At 37.0% G+C, this 22,331-nt stretch overlaps 1 protein-coding gene across 1 annotated transcript; it reads right to left on the bottom strand.

Moving 5' to 3' along the window:
* Positions 1-4,608: 4,608 nt before the first annotated feature.
* LOC106874848 (cytochrome b5 domain-containing protein 1) lies at positions 4,609-22,257 on the bottom strand. Its single transcript, XM_089343077.1, has 4 exons — positions 21,566-22,257; positions 15,984-16,060; positions 8,440-8,658; positions 4,609-6,293 (listed from the first exon to the last, which is right to left on the bottom strand). The coding sequence occupies exons 1-4, from the start codon at positions 21,693-21,695 to the stop codon at positions 6,063-6,065; spliced, it is 657 nt and encodes a 218-aa protein (XP_089199203.1). The 5' UTR covers positions 21,696-22,257; the 3' UTR covers positions 4,609-6,062.
* Positions 22,258-22,331: the final 74 nt, after the last annotated feature.

The following is a 22,331-nucleotide window of genomic DNA, read 5'->3' on the forward strand; positions in this document are numbered from 1 at the left end:
CACACACACATCGAAGCGTTTTTTTTCTTCTTGTTTTTCTAGATTTTTTTTATTTGTTACCCAAATACTAAACCTGCTGATGCCCACCATATATCTGTGTATGTGCGTGTTTATCTATTTTTCCTTCTACATACCTTCAAGGCAGTGCTCCAGCATGGCTGTAGTCAAGTGACTGAAACAAATAAAAGTTAAAAGATATTTCTAACAATTAAATACCAATCTCTGTGAATATCTACATCTTTGTCTACCTGCCAATCTCTCTTCCTGGCTGCCTGTCTGTTTGTCTATCTGTCTACCTACCTATTTTTCTATCTGCCTCTCCATCTATTAATCACTCTTCCTAGCTGCCTGCCTATTTGTCTCTATCAGTCTGTCTGTCTATTTACTAATATATCTGTGTGTCTATTTATTAGTCTATCTGTCTGTGTAGCTATTGTCTATCTCTATATCTGTCTGTATATCTATCTATCTATCTCTGTCTGTCTATCTATCTATCTATCTATCTGTTTGTCTATTTATTTATCTATCTGTCTGTCTATTTATCTATTTGTCTGTCTATTTATCTATTTGTCTGTCTTTATCTATCTGTCTGCCTGTCTATTTATCTATCTGTCTGTCAGTCAGTCAGTTTATTAGTCTGTCTATGTGTCTACCTATTGATCTGTCCATTTATGTCTTTTTCTCTCTGTTTGTCAATCATTCTGTGTGTCTGTTTGTCTCAAAAGCTTTCTGGTGAATTCTTGGAACCAACTCAAAGAATCTCTCTAGTTTAATGCATACACGCAGACACACATTTTCTTTGTGTTCCAGATGAAAGGCTGCGACCATACTGGAGCACACAAATTATTGTCGTATGTTTTCCATAATTTCTGTAATGTCTGTTGGTTCTTATCAATCACCCAGAATTTGTTTAGAGACATCAACAGAGACAGAAGTATTTTGGCATTATATAAAACTGTGGTAATTAAATAGATAATCTGACAAAATTCCTTGCAGTATTTCGTTACATACCTTTACATTCTGAGTTCAAACCCCACCGAAGTCAACCTTGCCTTTCATCTTTCTGGTGGGAGCAGTTGACATTACCCTTCTCCCCAACCCCCAAATTTGTGATCTGGTGCCTGTTTTAGGCATAATGTTTAACTGATCCTTGTTTTAGTATAGTAGTGTTTATTTAAAACAATAACTACAATAACCACCATTGAAACAGGTGTAGAGAAGCTTTTGACATCATTATGAAGGCAGTGAGCTGGAAGAATTTTTAGAGCATTGAAAAAACCCCCAAAAAAACAACAAAAAATGCCTTGTGGTATTCTGGCTCTTTTTTACATTCTGAGGTTGAAGAAATAATGTACCAATCAATAAATGTGATCAATAGTATTGACTACTCCCCCTCCCCTCAAAATTGCTGCCCTTGTATTTAAATTCGAAATCATTATTATTATGGCAGCAAATTGGAAGAACTGACACAGCATTGGAAAAAAATGACTTTCGGTATTTTTCTCAGTTCTTTATGCTCTGAGTTCAAATTCCACTCAGGTCAACTTTACCTTTTATCCTCTTATAGTTGATATAAAAAAAAGGACCAGTCAAGTACTGGAGTTGATTGTATTGACTTATCCCCCCCCCATTAAAATTGCTGGCCTTGTACCTAAATTAGATGTTGTTGTTGGGGGCAGTCCCTGTGGTGTGGAGGTGGTGAGTGCTTGGCAAATCTGAATTTTGAGATTTGGGTTCAATTCTTAATTGGAACCGCTTCACTTCCATCTGACATCTGTAATGTTCTTCGTTTTTTTGAAAAAAAAGAAAAAAGAAAAAGCATGAAACTTAATTTACAACATCCTATGAATCTCTCTCACACACATATTGACAATAACAGAAATTATTATAATTATTATTATTTCTATAATTATCATATATTAATATAATAAACCATATTATTAATTATACATTGTTGCTGTTATCATTTGGGAAATGCATGAATATCACACAATCTTGTTTCTTTTCTCCATATGTGTCCATGTGAATATGTGAGTTATGTATGTGTGTGATTGTGTGCAATATATATATATAATTCCCCCTGTAACCTAGCAGGTGGTGCTTGAGGTGTGGTACAAAGTGCTTGGCATGAATGTCATGACTTGCACATCGTCTCTTCCCAAACAATCTAAGAGCTTTCCAGTATATAGAAGAAAAAAATGTCATGTGATTAAGAAGTTTGCTTCTCAACTACATGGTTTCAGGTTCAGTCTCACTGCATGTTACTTTGAGCAAGTATCTTCCGCTATAAACCAGAACTGACCAAAGCCTTGAGAATGAATTTGGTAAAAGGAAAACAAAGAAGTTTGTCATGTATGTATGTATGTATGTGTGTTACCTGCTTTGATTTCATGTGGTTGCTGTAAATGAGTGTCACTGTCATACGAGCTGTGTCCGTTGTTTAAAATCTTCAGTGTCTTGGAGAAATATCACCTTGCTCACAAACAGGTGAAGGTTGGTGACAGGAAAGGTATTTGGCTGTAGAAAAATCTGCCTCAACCAATTCTGCCTGACCCATGCAATCATGGAAAGGTGGATGTTAAAACGATGATGATGATAAGTATATAAATGTGTGTGTGTGTGTGTGTGTTTGTAGCCCCTTGTCTTGACATTGCATGACAATTGTAAGCAAGCATCACTGTTATACAAGCAGTGTCATTTGATTTCAATCTTCTATGAAAACACCATATGTCCGGAGATAATCAAGGAAGACCTCCAGAGGTTCAGGAGCAGCTGGCACAGGACTGCCAGTGATGGAGAGCACTGGTGGGCCTTGTTGGCTCTATGCACAATGATGCCTCTGGGACCACTAACCTAGGATGACCCCACCAGCCCCATCAAGCAAGAGCATGAAGCAAAGCAAGCAGAAATAATGAAGCATGAATATATGTCCAGTCATGGAGGGAAATATAACTTTGCTTGAAAATAAGCGAGGGTTGGTGACAGGAAGGGTATCTGGTCTTAGAGAATATTCCTCAACAAATAAGTATTGGAAACAGCTGTAAGCCAAATTTGCTCCAATAAAGGAATTATATGTAACGACCATCATTTTAACTTGTTTCTTATATACAGGGTGTCCACAAAGTCTGGGTACATGGGATTAACACATACTTTAAGAAATAATAATTTCTTATATTTAATTATGATTTATGATTTTATTTAGCCAGACTTTGTGGACACCATGTATATATATATATATATATATATATATATACACACACACACCAGAGTAAGCACATAAATACGAAACAAGGTGGCAAAAATAGTACTCGAATACCAGAGGTAGAGTAGTATGCTTTATTAAAAAGCAGCAAAAATTATCACAAAAACTGTTACTCAAAGTTTCACGTTCTCATTCGTTGGACAGTTCTAAACAAAACTGTCCAATGAATGGGAACGTAAAACTCTGAGTAACAGCTTTTGTGATAATTTTTGCTGCTTTTTAATAAAGTATATATATATATATATATATATATATATATATATATATATATATATATAATAATAAAAAGTAATATTTCATGTGCCTGTTTTTACAGGATTACATATTGTATATCTTAAGCCTTACCCCAGTACAAATTTAAGGTCATACTTCCATATTTATCTAGGAATTTGCAAATTATTAACTGGTTAAAATAATTTATATTTGCCATACCCTGAAAAATAATTATGTAATTAAAGAAAAAAAGATTCATAAATTTGTTCATTGATATTAAAACTTTATTAACGATTGCTGCCTTTCTTGTTTATGAGTAATGCAGAGTTGCCATGTAGCTTGTCTACTATAACAACCATACTTTTGTCCCTTCTTTTATACTTCAATTTCTCAACATCTGACATAAAGCCACCTTCCTCCTACCATACTTCTTTCCTTCTCAGTCAAGCTGGGACCCATTAGTCTTGCAAGTTACATGGTGACCTCACTAGTGCTGGTACCATGTAAAAAGTATCCAGTACAGTCTATAAAGTGGTTGGCATTTGGAAGGGCATCCTTCTGTTGCAACAATACCAAAACTCTGACATTGGAGCACAGGTGATCCTCCAACCCATTGGATCCTGTTGACCTTGCAGCCTGTGCCAGCAAAGAAAGTGGACATTGAATAATGATGGGGAAAGCATAACACCCTCATGTTTTTGCCTGTGAATATATAAAAATCTTATCTAATGCAGTTGATTGTTGAACAGATGGATGTGTGACCTGTTTTCTCACTTTTTTCTTCTTCAACCAATCAGAGCTGTGTGTGTATTATTAACTTTTCATATTTCAATACGTTCACAAGTATTTTTGCTTGCATCCTATCATGCTATTTCTCTTCTTTAAACATTTGATCATTGGTAACATGAAACTCAAGAGTTATGGTTCAAAAGGCTTCATTGGTAGATGTATGTGTGTGTGTGAACATCCTTTGGAAGCTTTCCAGTTTCCGAAAAGACAGGATGGCCATGGTTGCAATTGTCTTCGATCTGTGACTGCTGGATCACAACTGAGTTGGGGGAGGGTTAAACAATATACATACACACAGACATACATTCACTCACAAACACAAACACACAAGGTAAAACAAATAATCAATTTGAACAACTTTGCTTTATTTCTTGTTGAACATCCTGAAAAGAATAACTGTGAGGAGGAAGAGGAAGGGATAGATGGCAGTGGGAGTAAAGGAATCCTTACTATTGTGTGTTGTTGCTACAGTGATCATGTAGTCACTGCAGTTGTTGTTATTGTAGTTGTTTTTGTTGTTGTAACTGTTGTTATTGTTGTGCATCACCGATTCTTTTACGGTTGTATTATTACTTCTGTGGCTATTGTTGTGTTGCTATTTTTGTGAGTTGGTCACTACTGTTGCAAGTGTGGTTGCCATTGTTGCTATTTCTTGTGAATCGTTACTACAATTATTGTTTTTGGTTGCAGCTGTTGTCATTGTTGCTATTTTTGTGTGTTATTTCTGTCACATCTGTTATTGTTGTTGTTACAACTGCTATTGTTGTTGTTGTTGAAGACATGCAAGAGTTGACAGAAAAAACTGGTAGAATAGAAAGGAAGCTTAGACATTTAGTTAAATGTTGAGGGTGGTGTGGCTACCATGACCGGACACCACAATAGTAAAGGATGGAGGTGGTGTTGGTTCTATTATCAATGTCAGTGTTGCTAATCGAAAGCATTCTGACCATGACCATCCCTGTTTTAATTTCAGACAAACAGAAGATATTGCAATTCTAGATACGCTATATTATGTATCCTTCCTGTTTAAAGATGGTCAGGTGTGATTTGAGGACGGTTTGGCTGCTATTTCTAGCAGTTACAGCAAACTCATAGTTGAGAAGCTTCCTTGGTGATGATCATGATGCAGATGGTCGTGGTGGTGAGAGAGATCATGCCACTGAGAAATCACTGTTGAAATTAAGGCATGTATGTATGTGTTCTTTATTTGTTGATTTACAATGCTACCAATGGTTTTATGCGGAAGAATTCTGCAATTTTCTATTGTTTCATGTAAGAATGAAACAATAGAAAATTGCAGAATTTGTTAATGAAGAATATTTTTAGCCACCAAATGTGGTTTCGAACACTCGTTCTTGCTGTTTGTTACTATTGTTGGTGTTGTGTGTGTGTGTGTGTGTGTGTGTGTGTGTGTGTGTGTGTGTGTGTGTGCATACTTCTTATAAAAGGGAAGATGTTGTTTAGGTACTTGAAGTTGCTGCAAAGAAGTCTTCCTTGAAATAAAGATGTGTAGAATGTAAAAAGTAGGAGGGTGGAGGTGGTGATAGTGAGAGGGAGATCATCGTTGGAGGGGAGGAAGAGGAGGGAGAGGAGGAAGAGGTAATGGTAGTAAGAGAGAGAAGTCATCCTTAGAATAGAGGACAGGGGGAGGAAGACGTGATGGTAGTGAGAGAGAAGTGATCCTCAGAATAGAGGAGAGGGGGAGGTATGGTAGTAGTAGTGAGGGCTGGAGTCATATTTAACTAAAGCCATAGTTTGTAAAAGGAAGGGGGGTGTAGGAGGCAGTGGTAGTGAGAGGTCACGCAACAGTGAGGTCATCATTGAAATACAGGTGTATAGTCTGGAGGTACGCGTTTTCGTCCATCCTCAGTTGGTAGAATTCCTCGTCAAAGTCTTTGATGCCGTTCTCCTCCAGAGTTTTCATCATATTCAAGTTTTTGCCCTGGTACTTCCACGTGTAACTGGCAGCATGTGCATTGTATGGCAAATAACGCTCGAGTATATCTTGGATCTGTTCCTCGGAGCAAACCTACGAAAAAAACACAATCCCCATCCAGGCATCATAAAAATATATTTTCTTAATTAATTTAAAAAAATATCAATGGCTGTGTGATTAAAAAGCTTGCGTTTTGCAACTACATGGTTTCAGGTTCAATCCCAATGCACAGCACAGCACCTTGGGCAAGTGTCTTCTACTATAAAACCTGGGCCAACCAATTCCTTGTGATTGAATTTGGCAGGTAGAAACTATGTGGAAACCCATTGTGCACACACAAACACACACACATGTATATATATATGTGTGTGTGTGTGTGTGTGTGTGTGTGTGTGTGTGAGTGTGTATAAAAAGCATCCAGTCTACTCTGCAGAGTGGTAGGTGTTAGGAAGGGCATCCAGCCATAAAAACCCTGCCAAAACACAGTAACCTGGGGTAGTCTTCTACCTGGCTGGCTCCCGTCAACCATCCTACCCATGCATGCATGGAAGATGGACATTTGATGATGATGATGATGATGATATATATGCAGGGTGGACCAAAAAGTCATGCACCAAAGCATTTGACATTTTAAAAAATTCATACTATATTATTATTATATTATTATTCTGAGGTTACACCTATAAAAACAAATGGAATATAAAAGAAGGGGCTCTCTCCCTGTTTGACCAGGCTCCCATGGCTTTTATGGGTTTTCCCACGAGTAACCTTTCAAAGTGTCTCCCCCTATTGAGAGTTTTACTTGTTATATTTTTTGCTGTTATTTTAATGTTTACATGGACATCTTTCTTTTTTGCAAAACCCTTTGTTTTTATCATCCTGTGTTTGTCCTTTCATGTTTTTGATTTATATTAGCCCTTGTGGCCAATAAAACCAGAATTAATGATTATTATTATTATTATTATTATTATGTACAAGTATGTGAGTATTCATCATTATTTTATTTTATTCAATTTTTGGAAAATTGAAGCATGTCTTTGACAATTCAAGAGTGTATTGATTTTTTGGCCCACCTTGTTTATATATATATATATATATATATATACACACACACACACCATACATATATACATACATATATGGTGTGTGTCATTGAGTTTCGTCTGTCTTTACATTTGGTGTTCAAATTGCACTGAGATCAACTTTGCCTTTCATTGTTTTTGGGGTCAGTTGGACACTGGGGTTGACATAATCGACTTATCCCCTACCCTGAAATTGCTGGTCTTGTGCCAAAATTTGAAACCAGTATTATGCATAATGATAAGGTGTCGAGCTGGCAGAACCGTTAATATTCTGGGCAAAATGTTTAGCGGTATTTTGTGCATTGAGTTCAAATTCCATCGAGGTTGGCTTTGCTTTTCATCCCTTTAGAGTCAATAAAATAAGTACCAGTTGAACACAGGGATAATCGACTTATCCCTGCCCCAAAATTGCTGTCTTGTGCCAAAATTTAAAATCATTATTTTTATTGTTATTATTATTATTATGGTTATTATTATTATTATGGATAGGTGGTGAGCTGGCAGAATTGTTAGCACACCGGACGAAATGCTTAGCAGTATTTCGTCTGTCTTCACATTCTGAGTTCAAATTTCGCTGAGGTCAACTTTGCCTTTCATCCTTTCGGGGTCGATAAATTAAGTACCAGTTGCGTACTGGGGTCGATCTAATCGACTGGCCCCCTCCCTCAAAATTTCGGGCCTTGTGACTAGAGTAGAAAAGAATCGTTAGCATGCTGGGTGAAATGCTTAGTACATTTTACCCATCTTTACATTCTGAGTTCAAATTCTGCTGAGGTTGACTTTGCCTTTCATCCATTCGGGGTCGATTAAATAAGTACCAGTTATGCACCGGGGTCAATGTAATCGACTTCATCCCTTTGTCTGTCCTTATTTGTCCCCTCTTTGTTTAGCCCTTTGTGGGCAATAAAGAAATAATTATTATGGTGGTGAGCTGGCGGAATCATTAGCAAGCTGGGTAATATGCTCATTTTGTGGCATTTTGTCTGTCTTTATGTTCTGAGTTCAAATACCACCAGGTTCCACTTTGCCTTTTATCCTTTTGGGGTCAATAAAATAAGTACCAGTTGAACACTGGGGTTGATTTAATTGACTTAGCTCCTCCCCCAAAGGTGCTGACCTCGTGTCAAAATTTGAAATCATTATTATGTATGACTTACCTCAATTATTTGTTCCTGTGATGTTAACGAGTTTACAATCTTGATACGGCAAGTCTTTTGGGAGAGAAAGCCAACCAGAAAATTTTCATTCTTCCACCAGGGGCAACCAAAGTCATTTGCCCAGCTGGATTCTGGGTAAGGCGGCGGGATGTGAAGAAAGCGACCGTTTGGACAATAAGGAATAAGGCAGTGAGTTTCAGGATCAACGTATCTGCGGACCTGAAAGGGTTATTTTAAAAAGTTTCATTTGTCTATACATGTGTACATACTTATGTATGTGTGTGTGTGTATGAATGTGCAATGTCAGTGTGCATGCACAACAGTGTATGTGTCTTGAGAGAAAAGTTGGGCATAAAAAGAATCAGATGTGGTGTGTAAGAGAGACAACTGCACTGGTATGGTCATGTGTAAAGAAGTGCTGATCCCTAACGGTGGAGGGAACCTGTGGAAGAGGTAGACTCAGGAAGAAATGGGACGAGGTGGTGAAGCATGATCTTCGAATGTTGGGCCTCACGGAGGCAATGACAAGTGACCTAGACCTTTGGCGACATGCTGTGCTTGACAAGACCCATCAAGCCAAGTCAAATCGCAGTTGTGGTCAATGCCAGGGTCTTGTAACTGGCATTTTTGCTGATGGCTTGTAAAGTGTACACTTTGAACGTTGGGTGATATGCTGTGCTTGAGAAGACCAGTAAAGCCAAGCGAAATCGTAGTTGTGGCCGATGTCAGTGTTGTGTAACTGGCATCCATGTCAGTGGCATGTAAAAAGTACCTTTCAAACTTCAGGCCTCTCAGATGCAGTGACAGGTGACTGAGACCTTTGGGCAATATGCTATACTTGAGAAAACCTGACAAGCCTAGTGAGATCATAGTTGTGGTCAATGCCAGCGTTTCATAACTGGCATGTAAAAAGCACCCACTACAGTCTTGGAGCAGTTGATGCTAGGAAGGGCATCCAGCCATAGAAACCATGCCAAATTGGATTGGAACCTGGTGCAGCTCCCCAGCTTCCCAATCTGCAGTCAAACTGTCCAACCCATGCCAGCATGGAAAATGGATGTTAAATGATGATGATGATGTGTGTGTATGAATATGTGTGTATGTATGTGTATATGAGTGTGGGTGTGTATGTGTGCATGTATGAATATGTATATGTGTGTGTATAAACTTGGTTGACAGAAATTGATATGGACAAGTGTGTTCTACTACAGCTCCAAGCTGACCAAAGCCTTGTGAGTGGATTTGGTAGACAGGGCTATTGTATGTATATATATATATGTGTGTGTGTGAGCATGTATATAGATAAGAGGGGGTACCTAAAAGAAACCAGAATTTTGCAATAATATTTTATTCACTTAGTTTTTACATGTTAACACTTTTATTGCTTTCGGAGTATTCTTCATTTGAAGCAAAGCACTGGTTCAGATGCATTTTCCACTGCTGGAAGCAGTCCTAGAGCTCTTGTGAAGTGACACCGCTTAACAAATCTGTCGTTTTTTTCTTCACCTTTTCTACATCTGCAAAACATTTTTCTTTCAGTTTTTTTTTTTACATTGAAGGGAACAAAAAAAAGTTTCAGGGAGCAAGACCAGGTGGGTACATGGGGGGTCATGCCATTTTTGGTCAAAAATTGTTTCACATTCAAGACAATATGCAAAGGTGCATTGTCTCCACTTTGCCACTGGTTAGAGCATTTTCGTCTCACTGCGTCTCGCAACTGCTTCAGAACTGCCGAGTAAAATGTCCGGTTAGCAGTTTGACCAGGAAGAACAAATTCTGTGTGGACCAATTCCTTTTGCATCAATGAAACAAATCAGCATCATCTTGACATCGAACTTCACTCGGCGCGCTTTTGGGGGTGCATGGTGAAATTGAATGCTGCCATTGACTTGGCTGCTGCTTCATTTCCAAGTTGTAGCTGTAGCTCTAGCTTTCTTCACCACTGATGATCTTCGAAAAAATGTCCAGATCAACTTCCCACTGTTCTTTCAGTTCACAACACACATTCAGTTGTGACTGCTTTTGATCTTCCGTGAGCAAGCGTGGCACAAATTTTGCTGCAACTTTTTTCATTTGTAATTCCTTGCTCAAAATTCTTGGTAGGAGCTCCAGGACACACCAGTCATATTAACAAGTTCATCAATTGTTCAGTGATGGTCCTCCAAGATCAGTTTAGGAATTTTCGTGATGTTTCCATTCGTTTGGGAGGTTAATGGTTGCCTTGGATGAAGTTGGTCTTCAAGTAACAAGTGACCATTCCCAAAGTGTGAAAACCACTTGTAAACCTTTGTTTTGCTCACGGCAGTGTCCTTGTAAACAGTTTGGTGCATGAGAGCTATTTTGGCTGCCATTTTCCCCAGCGGAAAACAGAATTACATGGAATCACGCTGTCTCTACAATTCAGCTATCACAAAAATTGATGAACAGGGGAGAAACACTGCCAAATAAAAGACCCACTATGTGGCAGTACAATTCCACTCGATTGCCGGACTGATGCCTGAGGGTTGCATCAAGTGGCTTCTAGCAGCAGAAGCCTGAACTACAATGGCTTGTCCCACGGAGAACATTTCTGGTTACTTTTGGGTACCCTCTCATAGATAGATATAAATAGATATATGTGCATCAGCATGTTTGTGTGTTTGTGTGTGTGTGTGTGTGGGGGGGGGTGTTACTGTCTTCATGCTTTGTGATGGTTGTAAACAAATGTCACCGTCATACAAATGATGTCCTTCATTTCCAATCTTCTGTGAAAACATGTCTGGGCTTGCGAAAATATATCAGTCAGTTTTGAAACATTTGAGGGTTTTTGATAAGAAGAGCATCCAGCTGTAGAAAATCTGCCTCATCTAATCCCATCTGAGCCATACTAGCATAGAAAAGTGGATACTAAGTGATGATGATGATGATGATGGTGATAATATATCTAAATCTACATTAGAAAATTTGTACCACCTTTTAAAGACAGAACAATGTGATTTATATTTGAAGGAAATCTGGTTGCTATTTCTAGCAGGTCAAATGTCCATGCAGTGTGTCCCTTGTTAGCTTGTTGTTGCGATAAGAAGTTTAACAATACAGAAAATTCAGGGGATATATGAAAAATAAAATACTAAATATCACATTTAGAAAATACAGTGATATGAATAGAAATAAAAAGGTACAACATTGACTTCCTAGACACTATTAGTCTGGAAGCACTTCCAAATTTGCACTAGTTTACACTAAGGTGCAGGTACCGGTATTTCATAGCTATCTGTTGCCTGAATTGGCATGGACATGTCCTCCGTTTCCAGCTAGGTCATCTTACCAGGGATTTACTGTCATTTGATGCAGCAGCTGTGACCAGGAAGAGTCCCTGGCCCCACACAAGATGGCTGGACGTGATTAAAGAAGATCTGCAGAGGCTGTATGTCATCTTGGTGGATGCAGAGAGGCTGGCACAGGACTGTCAGTGATGGAGGGCAGTGGTGGGATTGGTCAGCTCTATTCATGATGATGTCTCTGGGACCACTAAACTGGGATGACCCCAGCCCCATCAAGCAAGGGCATTGAAGCAAGCGGTGTTTGTCTAATTTAGAGTTAGTCAAGGTTTGGGAAAAAAAGTAATTATCTGGAAACGCTTTGGAACCAAAGATTCTGAACAAGCAATGTTCTATCTATCTATCTATCTATCTATCTATATTAATTATATATTTATATAAATATATTACATATACATTACACACACACACACACACACTAGTTGAATGTTTATAAAAATATGCAAGTACAATGCTAACTATCCAGACACTGATGGCCCAGAACCCCTTATAATCCACACTAACTAATTAACAATAGTGTACAGGTAAGGGCCCAGGAAGAGGGGTTGTACTTGCACCCTCTAAAATTTTGTGGGTGCACAAAATTCAATATTGTACCCCCTACTTACCTTTCCATGACTTAGAAAATAATGTTTAAAAATTGATCTGTAAAAAGTAAGTTACTTGAAGTTAGGTTTCTTCACAAAGTAAGAACAAAGAATTGAAATAAATAAAGAAAACCCCACAAAATCCCTAGAAAGATATATTACTGAACCAAAGTACTCTCATAACAAGTTGATTCCAGCCCCAGAATAGCTGTCAGGTATCTCCACAAAGTTGGCTACTATGGCAGAACAGCAAGAAGGAAACCACCTCTTCTACCAGTGAATATTAAATGGAGAAAAGATTGGGCCAGTGAAATGGTGGAGAGGCCACTAGCATTTTGGGACACTGTCATATTCTCTGATGAGTCCAGAATTGTTTTATTTTCTGACATTGGTCGAGTGTGGGTCTGGAGACTCTGTGATAGAAAATTTGATGTGGAAAGATTGCAGCCAATAAAGAAACATGGCTACTATTTGGAGCAATGGTTGGTCAGAGCTGGTGGAGTGTGAGGGAAACATAAACTCAGATAAATATATGTCCATATTGCAGAAAGGATTCTTTCCAATCTTCTCCAGTGGTGAAATGATTAAATAATACTCTTTATTTATGGCAAATGGGGCTCCTTGTCACACAGCTAAAAAGACCCAAGATTGGTTGGAAGAGACTGGCATTAAAAAGATTCCATGGCCAAGCCAAGCACAAGATATGAACCCTATTGAATGCCTCTGGGTCATAATGGACAGGACACTTTGTAAAAAGAACAAGAAAGCATCCTCAAACCCAGATCTTTTGAGATTGCTGCATTAAACTTGGTAAGAAATTCCTCAAGAGAATATTTATCATCTGATCAGTAACATGCCTCATAGGGTCCTTGCATTGAAAAATGCAATGGTCATGTCTACTAAATATTAAATATTCACATTATAACAATTAATAAATAAATTTGAATGTAAAATTTCAGATTTAAATTCTAACAATTATAAGGATGACTATTTACTTCTGTTGTGTGTGTGTGTGTGTGTGTGTGTGTAGATAACAACAGCTGCAACAACCATGGCCACTCCTCCATACTAGCACAATTGATGAACTATTTAACTCCACAATCAACAGCCCTTCACAATCCAGCTATCTACTTCCTTGTTTCCTCTGAATACCACAAGTCACGCATTATCATCATGATCTAGTGCTACAAGCCTTACCACAACTGCACAACAACGACAAAAACAACAACAAAATCAGCATTGGAAGTCACTCTTCAATACTAGAACAATTGATGACCTATTAAACAGCACGATCATGAGCCATCCTCATGTTGGAAGCCTGTGTCTGTTGCACCAAGCGAAAGTACATTCAGCACACTTTGCTGTTTGAAGACCTGATTCCCTACCACAATGACACAACACCATCTGACACACTTAGCTGTAATACATGTATATAAAATCTTGTGCAATGAAAATGCTTTGGATATCCTCTTGGAAAACTTCATCACCAAAATGAGCAAGTATAGAAAAATTTTGGAAATGATTTGAAGCATTACTTTTCCATATATAATAATAATAATAAAATATCATTATACTTGTGTTTGTTTTGATATTAAGATTGAAAAAAATTGGTGCTGTTTGTAAACAAATTTGGGCCTGAGTTTGCACCCCTTAAGCAAATTTTGTTCCCAGGCCACTGTGTACAGGCACCTGTATTTCATCTTAAATATTGAAGTAAATTTAATATTTGTTTAATTTAAAGTGTTTTGATCAAGATGACCTCTCTTGGTTTAAAAAAAAAAAAATATTATCTGGAAACACTTTAGAACTAAAGATTCTCGAAAATCAAATGTATTTGTATATAGATATATATATCAGGTCATCCCATAAGTTCTGTCCGATTTTACCTTTTTTAAAATTGAATGAAATTTAATAGTATTTTAGAATGTCTAATGGAATTAAAAATTATTTTTATGCATTTGTGAACATTTAAACTAATTAGATATTATTTTACAGAATAATAGAATTAAAATTTCTTTGAATTTCTTTGATTAAAACCCTTTTTAACATGGAAGTATCCAAAGAGCATTTAAGGCACATAATGCTTTATGAGTACAAAAAAGGAAACTCTGCAGCCGAAGCGACTCGAAACATACACTCAGTTTATGGGAAAGAATGTTTGAATGAAAGAATTTGCAGAAGATGGTTTGCAAAATTCAGAAGTGGAGATTTCAGCCTTGAAAATGAAGATCAAACAGGATGTCCAGTTGAGTTTGAGGATAAGCTCCTTGGGGCATTACTTGAAGAAAATCCTGCATAATTCGGTTGAAGAATTGGCAATAAAGCTTAGTTCAAAACATACAACTGTTCATCATCATCTTCAACAACTTGGAAAGGTTCCTAAACTTGGAAAATGGGTGCCTCATGAATTGTCCGAAAGCAACCGCAAATCCTGAGTTGACATCTGCTCTTCTCTCCATTTTCGCGAACTCATTTCACCCTTTTTGGATAGACTTGTGACTGGTGACGAAAAATGGATCTTCTATTGAAATCTTAAACGTCGTAAACAGTGGCTTGGTAAAGGGTAAAAAGCTCAACCACAACCGAGAAGGGAACTTCATGGAAAAAAGGTTCTTCTCTCTATCTGGTAGGATTGCAAAGGAGTAATTCACTTTGAATTGTTACCACCTAATGCAACAATCAATGCTCAAATCTACTGTCAGCAATTAGAGCGTTTGAACCAAGCTTTGAAGAAAAAAAGACCCGCTTTAGTGAATGGAAAAGGAGTGATGTTTCATCAGGACAATGCGTGACCCCACACTGCAAAGATCACATCACAGAAGATCGAAGAGCTTGGTTGGGAAAAAATTCCTCATCCACCTTATTCTCCCGACCTTGCTCCTTCAGACTACCATTTGTTTCGTAGTTTACAGAATCATTTGGGGGACATAACTTTTGCAAGCCAGGGGGAGGTCGAAACTGATATTTCAGAGTTCTTTGCTTTGAAACCAAAAGAGTTTTACATTGATGGGATTAAAAAGCTTGTAAATAGATGGAAGGAAGTCATAGATAATCAGGGAAAGTACATTGATGATTAAATTTCAATTAAATATAACATTTGATCACTTGTTTTCTTTATTCAAAATTCGGACAGAACTTATGGGATAACCTGATATATATATATATATATTAGTTGTATATTCAAATAAATATATTATATATACATTACCTAAACACACACACTAGTTCTGTATTTACATAAATATGAGTACAATTACAACACTAACTTTCCGGACATTGATGGTCTGGAACCTTTTATAATCTGCATTAATACTCAAGTGAAAACTTAGAATTTCCATGACCATCCAGACTAGTTTACTGGTACCATGAACAGACTACTACCTTGCATGTACAGTATTAGCAAACCTGTATCATTTACCCAAAATGCACAGCTACCCGTATTTCATTTAATTATTTAAGTAAATCTAATATTTGTTTAATTTCGAGTATGTTCACCAACACGACCACCCCAGTGGTTCAGAAAAATAATTGAAAACCTGGAAAGGTTCTGGAACCAAAGACTCTGGAAAATCGATGTTGAACCTGTGGCGATATGTAAAATGTAAGACTGTAAAAGATGGTTAAAGACTGAACTCACGTCATGAGTGATCTTGTCAAACCAATGGGAGATATCAGTGCCACCGACATCAAGGATTGGCTTCAAAAGTACATTTCCTAAAGAGAGACAAACACAGAAGGAAGGATTTAGTCCATGTTTGAATAATGATTTCTTTTTGGTTTCTTTTTGCTCTATTCATTTTTTATCTTTTATCTTCACCTTGCTTTGTTCATTGGATTGTGGCCATGCTGGGGCACCACCTTGAAGGTTTTTAGCCAAACAAACTGACCCTTGGAGTAAAGATTATTTGCCAACATAACATGGCAGTCCTGGTTTAGGACGAATGTTGCTGTAATTTAGCACCAGCAACATTCGTCCTAAACCAGGACTGCCATGTTATGCTGGCAAATAATCTTTACTCCAAAGTACTGTTGCTGAGTATCTCTTGTTGTGGGATTTACAAATAGTAATTTTCTAAACTGACCCCTGTACACTTATATTTTGTTAAGTTCGGTACTTATTCTAGCAGTTCCCTTTTTGCTGAACTGCTTAGTCATGGGGATGTAAACAAACCAACACATGCTAATTGGTGGTTGGGGGACAAACAAATACATACGTGTATATATGACAGTTTCACACAGTTTCCACCTCCCAAATTCACTAATTAAAAGGTGTCTTTGCAATCAGCCAATCAGCATAAAGCTAATGATCAATCAGTCATACGGACATATGCAGTGTGTCTGTGTATGAGTGTGTGCGCGTGTGTGTGTGTATGAGCGTGTGCGTGTGTGTGTGTGTCCTATCTGATGGCCCATGTAAGACAAGAACTTTAGTGAGGCACTTATTTGGTACTGCATGCTTTGAGAATTTTATAAGAGCAACAATGCAACACATGCAATGGGAAACCTATGTACAAGATATCCTAATGGTGTGGGTATTTGGAAAGACCAAAAGTCGGTTGATATTTCAGCTATTCAAAGGCAGCGAGCTGGCAGAAACATTAGCATGCCGGGTGAAATGCTTAGCAGTATTTTGTCTGTCTTTACGTTCTGAGTTCAAATTCCACCGAGGTTGACTTTGCCTTTCATCCTTTTTTTTTTGGGGGGGGGGGGGTCAATAAATTAAGTACCAGTTCTATATTTAAGAGATGAGGAATTATGTACATTATTTACATTATTTACATTCGACGGATATTTGTCCTCATCTTGTTTGTTGTTAACACAATGTATATCAAGGTATATCAGCTGAAACACGTTAACAACAAACAAGATGAGGACAAATATCTGTCGAATGTAAATAATGTAAATTAAGTACCAGTTGCATACTTGGATCGATCTAACCGACTGACCCCCTTCCCCCCAAATTTCGGGCCTTGTGCCTAGGGTAGAAAAGAATATTTCAGCCATTCAGGGGATGCTGTCAAATGTAAAGCTTCTTTATTCAAATTGTTTTGAATAAATCAAGCAATATCTTGTAGTTTTGGGACTTCAATGATGAGATTATTCTTTTGTTCTGTTTGTTTCAGTCGTTTGACTGTGGCCATGCTGGAGCACCACCTTTAGTCGAACAAATCGACCCCAGGACTTAGTCTTTGTAAGCCTAGTACTTATTATATCAGTCTCTTTTGTCGAACTGCTAGAATACAGGGATGTAAACACACCAACATTAGTTGTCAAGCAATGGTGGGGGAACAAACACAAATACACACACACACACACACACACATATATATACACGACGAGGTTCTTTCAGTTTCCGTCTACCAAATCCACTCAAAAGGCTTTGGTCAGCCTGAGGCTATAGTAGAAGATGCCCAAGGTACTACACAGTGGAACTGAACCCAGAACCACGTGGTTTTTCTTAGGTTATCTAAGAATGATATAGTAGGGTAGGTATGAGAGGCCAAATTTGACCATTGGCCAGAGATGGTTGCTTTAAATGCTAGAAGGTTCAGAAAGTAAAAGATGTGATTTCAATCTTTTGGATGGGTATCAATCAGGAAACCCAACTGTTCACAATAACGAGGGAGTGAAAACAAAAACTGAAGTGGATTTACGTCAAAGTATTGGGGACTTATCCTGGAGGTTTAACAAACCACGGTCCTCTGTGGGAGATCAAGTGAAGCAAATTGGGAAAGTGTATAGAGAATGGAAATGAATACCTCATGAGTTGAGGATGAAGTAGTGGGTCCAACAAGATAACCCAAGAAAGGCTAAATTCATTAGACTGGGAAACTTTACTTTACATTCCCTTCTCACCAGATGTAGAACCATCAAATATTTACTGATTCAGGTCATTTGAACACTTTACCAGAGGGAAAACATTCAGAAGCTGGGGCAATGTTGAAATCGTATTTGAAACACTTTTCTCTTCTGAACAACTTGATTTTTTGTTTTGATGCACAAGGAATCAGAAAGCTGCTTTGAGGTGGGAAAATGTTATTGCCAATGATGGTGATTATATTTTGAACAAATAAATATATTTATAAATTGTTTGATGCTGATTTGAGCTCATTACATAAGATGGAACTTTACACTTTGGTACCACAATATATACACACACACACATATATATATATATATATATATATATATATATATATATACAGAGATGTACTTGCATAGCAAGTGACTTGATCTGAGATCGCGTGGTGAAACAAAAACAATTGCAGTGTGGAAGGTGTTTATAAGCCATTTAAAGAACATAAAAGCCATTAGATTCACTTCAATATTTAAATTTAATTGGTGTCAAAATATTTCAAAGTGACGAAAATATTTTGACACAAATTAAATTTAAACATCGAAGTGAATCTAACAGTTTTTGTGTGTTTTTTAAATGACTTATAAACACCTTCTATGCTGGAATTGTATATGTATCATCATCATCGTTTAACGTCCGCTTTCCATGCTAGCATGGGTTTGACAGTTTGACTGAGGACTGGTGAACCAGATGGCTGCACCAGGCTCCAATCTGATGTGACAGAGTTTCTACAGCTGGATGCCTTTCCTAACGCCAACCACTCCGAGAGTGTAGTGGGTGAGCCCATGCCAGCATGGAAAGTGGATATTAAATGATGATGATGATATATATGTATATATATTTTGTGTAGAATTCAATATATTTGTGTATGAAGTGTCATTTGAGTACAGAGTGGTATTAAGAAAACAGTTCATGTTTGAGGCTCTGATGAAGCTGTAAGGTTTTACTCAGGCACTCAACTATGAGTTCACCATATCTAGTGGAAACAGCTGTAAGCTAATGAAATTCACAAGATAATCGTTTATTCTTTTGTAATCTCTTTTCTTATATATCTATGCACACATGCTATATTTGATTATATATAAAGCATGCTATTTTATACTTAATTTGAACTGAAAAAAATCTGGAGTGTGACATACAGGGGGGAAAGCTAAAACTATGAAGGAAAAAATATTTTGTACTAAGATTTAACACTGAATTAGGGATGCAACTTATTCATGAATAAAAATGGTGTGTATTTATGTATATGTGTATGTATATATATGTATATGTATATATATATATATATATATATAGCAATTGAATAATTGTTACATATTATATTACAGATATATACAGGGTGTCCACAAAGTCTGGGTACAGGGAGTAAATAAAATCATAACATAAACAATTAAATATAAGAAATAATAATTTTCCTTTTTTACTTTTTCTGGGGTATGTTGAAAGAGAAAGTTTACTCAATAAAGATTACAGATTTAAACCACATGAGAGAACACATTACCAGTCAGTGTGCTGAAACTGATGGCAACGTAGACTTGTTTAATCAAGTTCACCTGGATTTTGCAAGGTGCATCAAGTTATGCATTGAAAATGATAGAAATCATTTTGAAAATATTATTTATTAACATTAAAATTAAATAAAATTGTTTTGTTTTAAAAGCATGTGTTAATCCCCATGTACCCAGACTTTGTGGACACCCTGTATATCTATCTATCTATCTATCTATCTATCTATCTATCTATCTATCTATCTATCTATCTATCTATATATATATATAATATATATATATGTAAGTGCCGACTGAGATTGGTGTGCATGGGTGACTGCTGGTCTTCCACAAACAATCTTGTCCGGACTTGTGCCTCAGAGGGGAAATTTCCAGATGCAAATCCCATAGTCATTCATGTCTGAATGGGTCTTTACCCTTCTCTCTCTCTCTCTCTTTCTCTCACTCTCTCTCTCTCTCTCTATATATATATATATACACACACACATATAGTATTATAGTATGTAGGTAGGATTACAATGCAAATTTGCTATTATTTGATACTCTGTATTTTTTGTGGTGCCTAGGGGCAGCAAAAGGAAAGGCCGCCCTGGGTGGCACTCACTTTAGCTACGTTAGTCTATCCATCTATCTATCTATTTATCTCTCTCTCTCTCTAACCAGCTGTCTGTCTGAATATTTCTAGTCGTCAATCCATCACTCTCTCCCTCCTTCATTTCCTTCATTCTCCCTCCCACCCCTCTCCTATCTATTCATCAATCTATTTGTCTGTCTGTCTGTACATGTGTATGTATACATATGGAATTAAGTGCTATGTTTATTTCTTTTCATTTGTTTAGCTTGTAAACATCTAGCATCTTGCTAATTTGAGAACACAGATTTAGTGGTAAGACAGTTTGACATCTATTTTTAGCATACAAAGGATCCACATAGTGGTCTCTCCAATTGTTATATATATATATATATATACACACTCTTTTTACTCTTTTACTTGCTTCAGTCATTTGACTGTGGCCATGCTGGAGCACCGCCTTTAGTCGAGCAAATCAACCCCAGGACTTATTCTTTGTAAGCCTAGTACTTATTCTATCGATCTCTTTTGCCGAACTGCTAAGTTACGGGGACGTAAACACACCAGCATCGGTTGTCAAGCGATGTTGGGGGGACAAACACAGACACACAAACATACATATATGTGCATATATATACGACGGGCTTCTTTCAGTTTCCGTCTACCAAATCCACTCACAAGGCTTTGGTCAGCCCGAGGCTATAGTAGAAGACACTTGCCCAAGATGCCATGCAGTGGGACTGAACCCAGAGCCATGTGTTTGGTAAGCAAGCTACTTATCACACAGCCAAATTTTTTTCATAATGAGGTAAAAAACTAAAGCTGTGTAGATTTTAGAACATTTATAAATAGAAGGTCTTACAGCTGTTTCCAGGATATTTATTATATCCCTTCATCGGAGACGGTGTGAGTGAATGGTTAAGTAAAAGTTAATTTAGATAAGATACATTGAGAGAATGAAGTGGAGGAATGAAAATAGATGTGAGATATGCAGGGATATTGCATTTGTAGATCCATTATTTAGGCAGAATGGTATATATATAAGATTCCAATACCTTGTGAGTATATATATATATATATACACATATATGTATGTATGTATGTATGTATATATATATATATATATATATATATACACACACATATATATATATATATATATGTGTGTGTGTGTGTATGTATATATATATATATTTGTGTGTGTGTGTGTGGGGCGGCACATTAATGAATACAAGTGTAACGTACATATATTTCCAAATATATTTAATGAAATATCTACCGACCTTTTTCCTTTTCACAGAGGTCAGTCAAATCGTAAACTCTTCCCATAAACGAGACCCAAAGATCGTCTGGCATATTGTGTTGAGAAATCTCTTTCGGAGTGAAATATCGAATTTTTGTGACGGATTCCATTCCGAGAACAGGGTAAGTGTTGAAAGATTTGCAAAGCAAAATATTCAAGGAACAAAAATTGTTCCTGAATTTGGCGAGTTAATCTCTCTCTCCTCTTTCTCTCAAAAAATTATCCTCAGCAATTCTCCATCCAGCTTAAAAAACAAAAAAAATCCCACGCCGTTGTCATTGACAACGTTATTGCCGTACAAAGCTAATATAATAAACATTATCAACCAACGATGTTTCGTATTTTAAATGCCAGAAATTAATTTTTAATCATTAAAAAAGTAATTTTTTAATTACAAACTGCTAAATAAAATAAAATGCTGGGCGTAAAATTTCAATGTTTTTTTTTTTTAGAGATCTGTGTAAAAATATAAAAATTCAAATTTTGTGTGGTTGATTTTTATTCCGTTAACATAGTTTAACCAAAAGTTCGGCTAAGTGGTCAAATTTCACGTAAATTCGTGTTCTTAAGATGATGGTCATCGTCAAGACCAACAGAGAAATCAAACAAAAAAGGTTTTAAAGAGATTTGACTGCTATTTCTAGCATCTAGAAGCTCCTCCAAAAACGTAATGCAGTTAAGGGGAGATAATTAAGCGATTGTATTGTGCTGGAATGTTTTTTCTTCTCTCTGATTCAGGGGTTTCC

Source organism: Octopus bimaculoides, chromosome 26 (assembly GCF_046866305.1).
Source record: "Octopus bimaculoides isolate indiv1 chromosome 26, ASM4686630v1, whole genome shotgun sequence".
Taxonomy (NCBI): domain Eukaryota; kingdom Metazoa; phylum Mollusca; class Cephalopoda; order Octopoda; family Octopodidae; genus Octopus; species Octopus bimaculoides.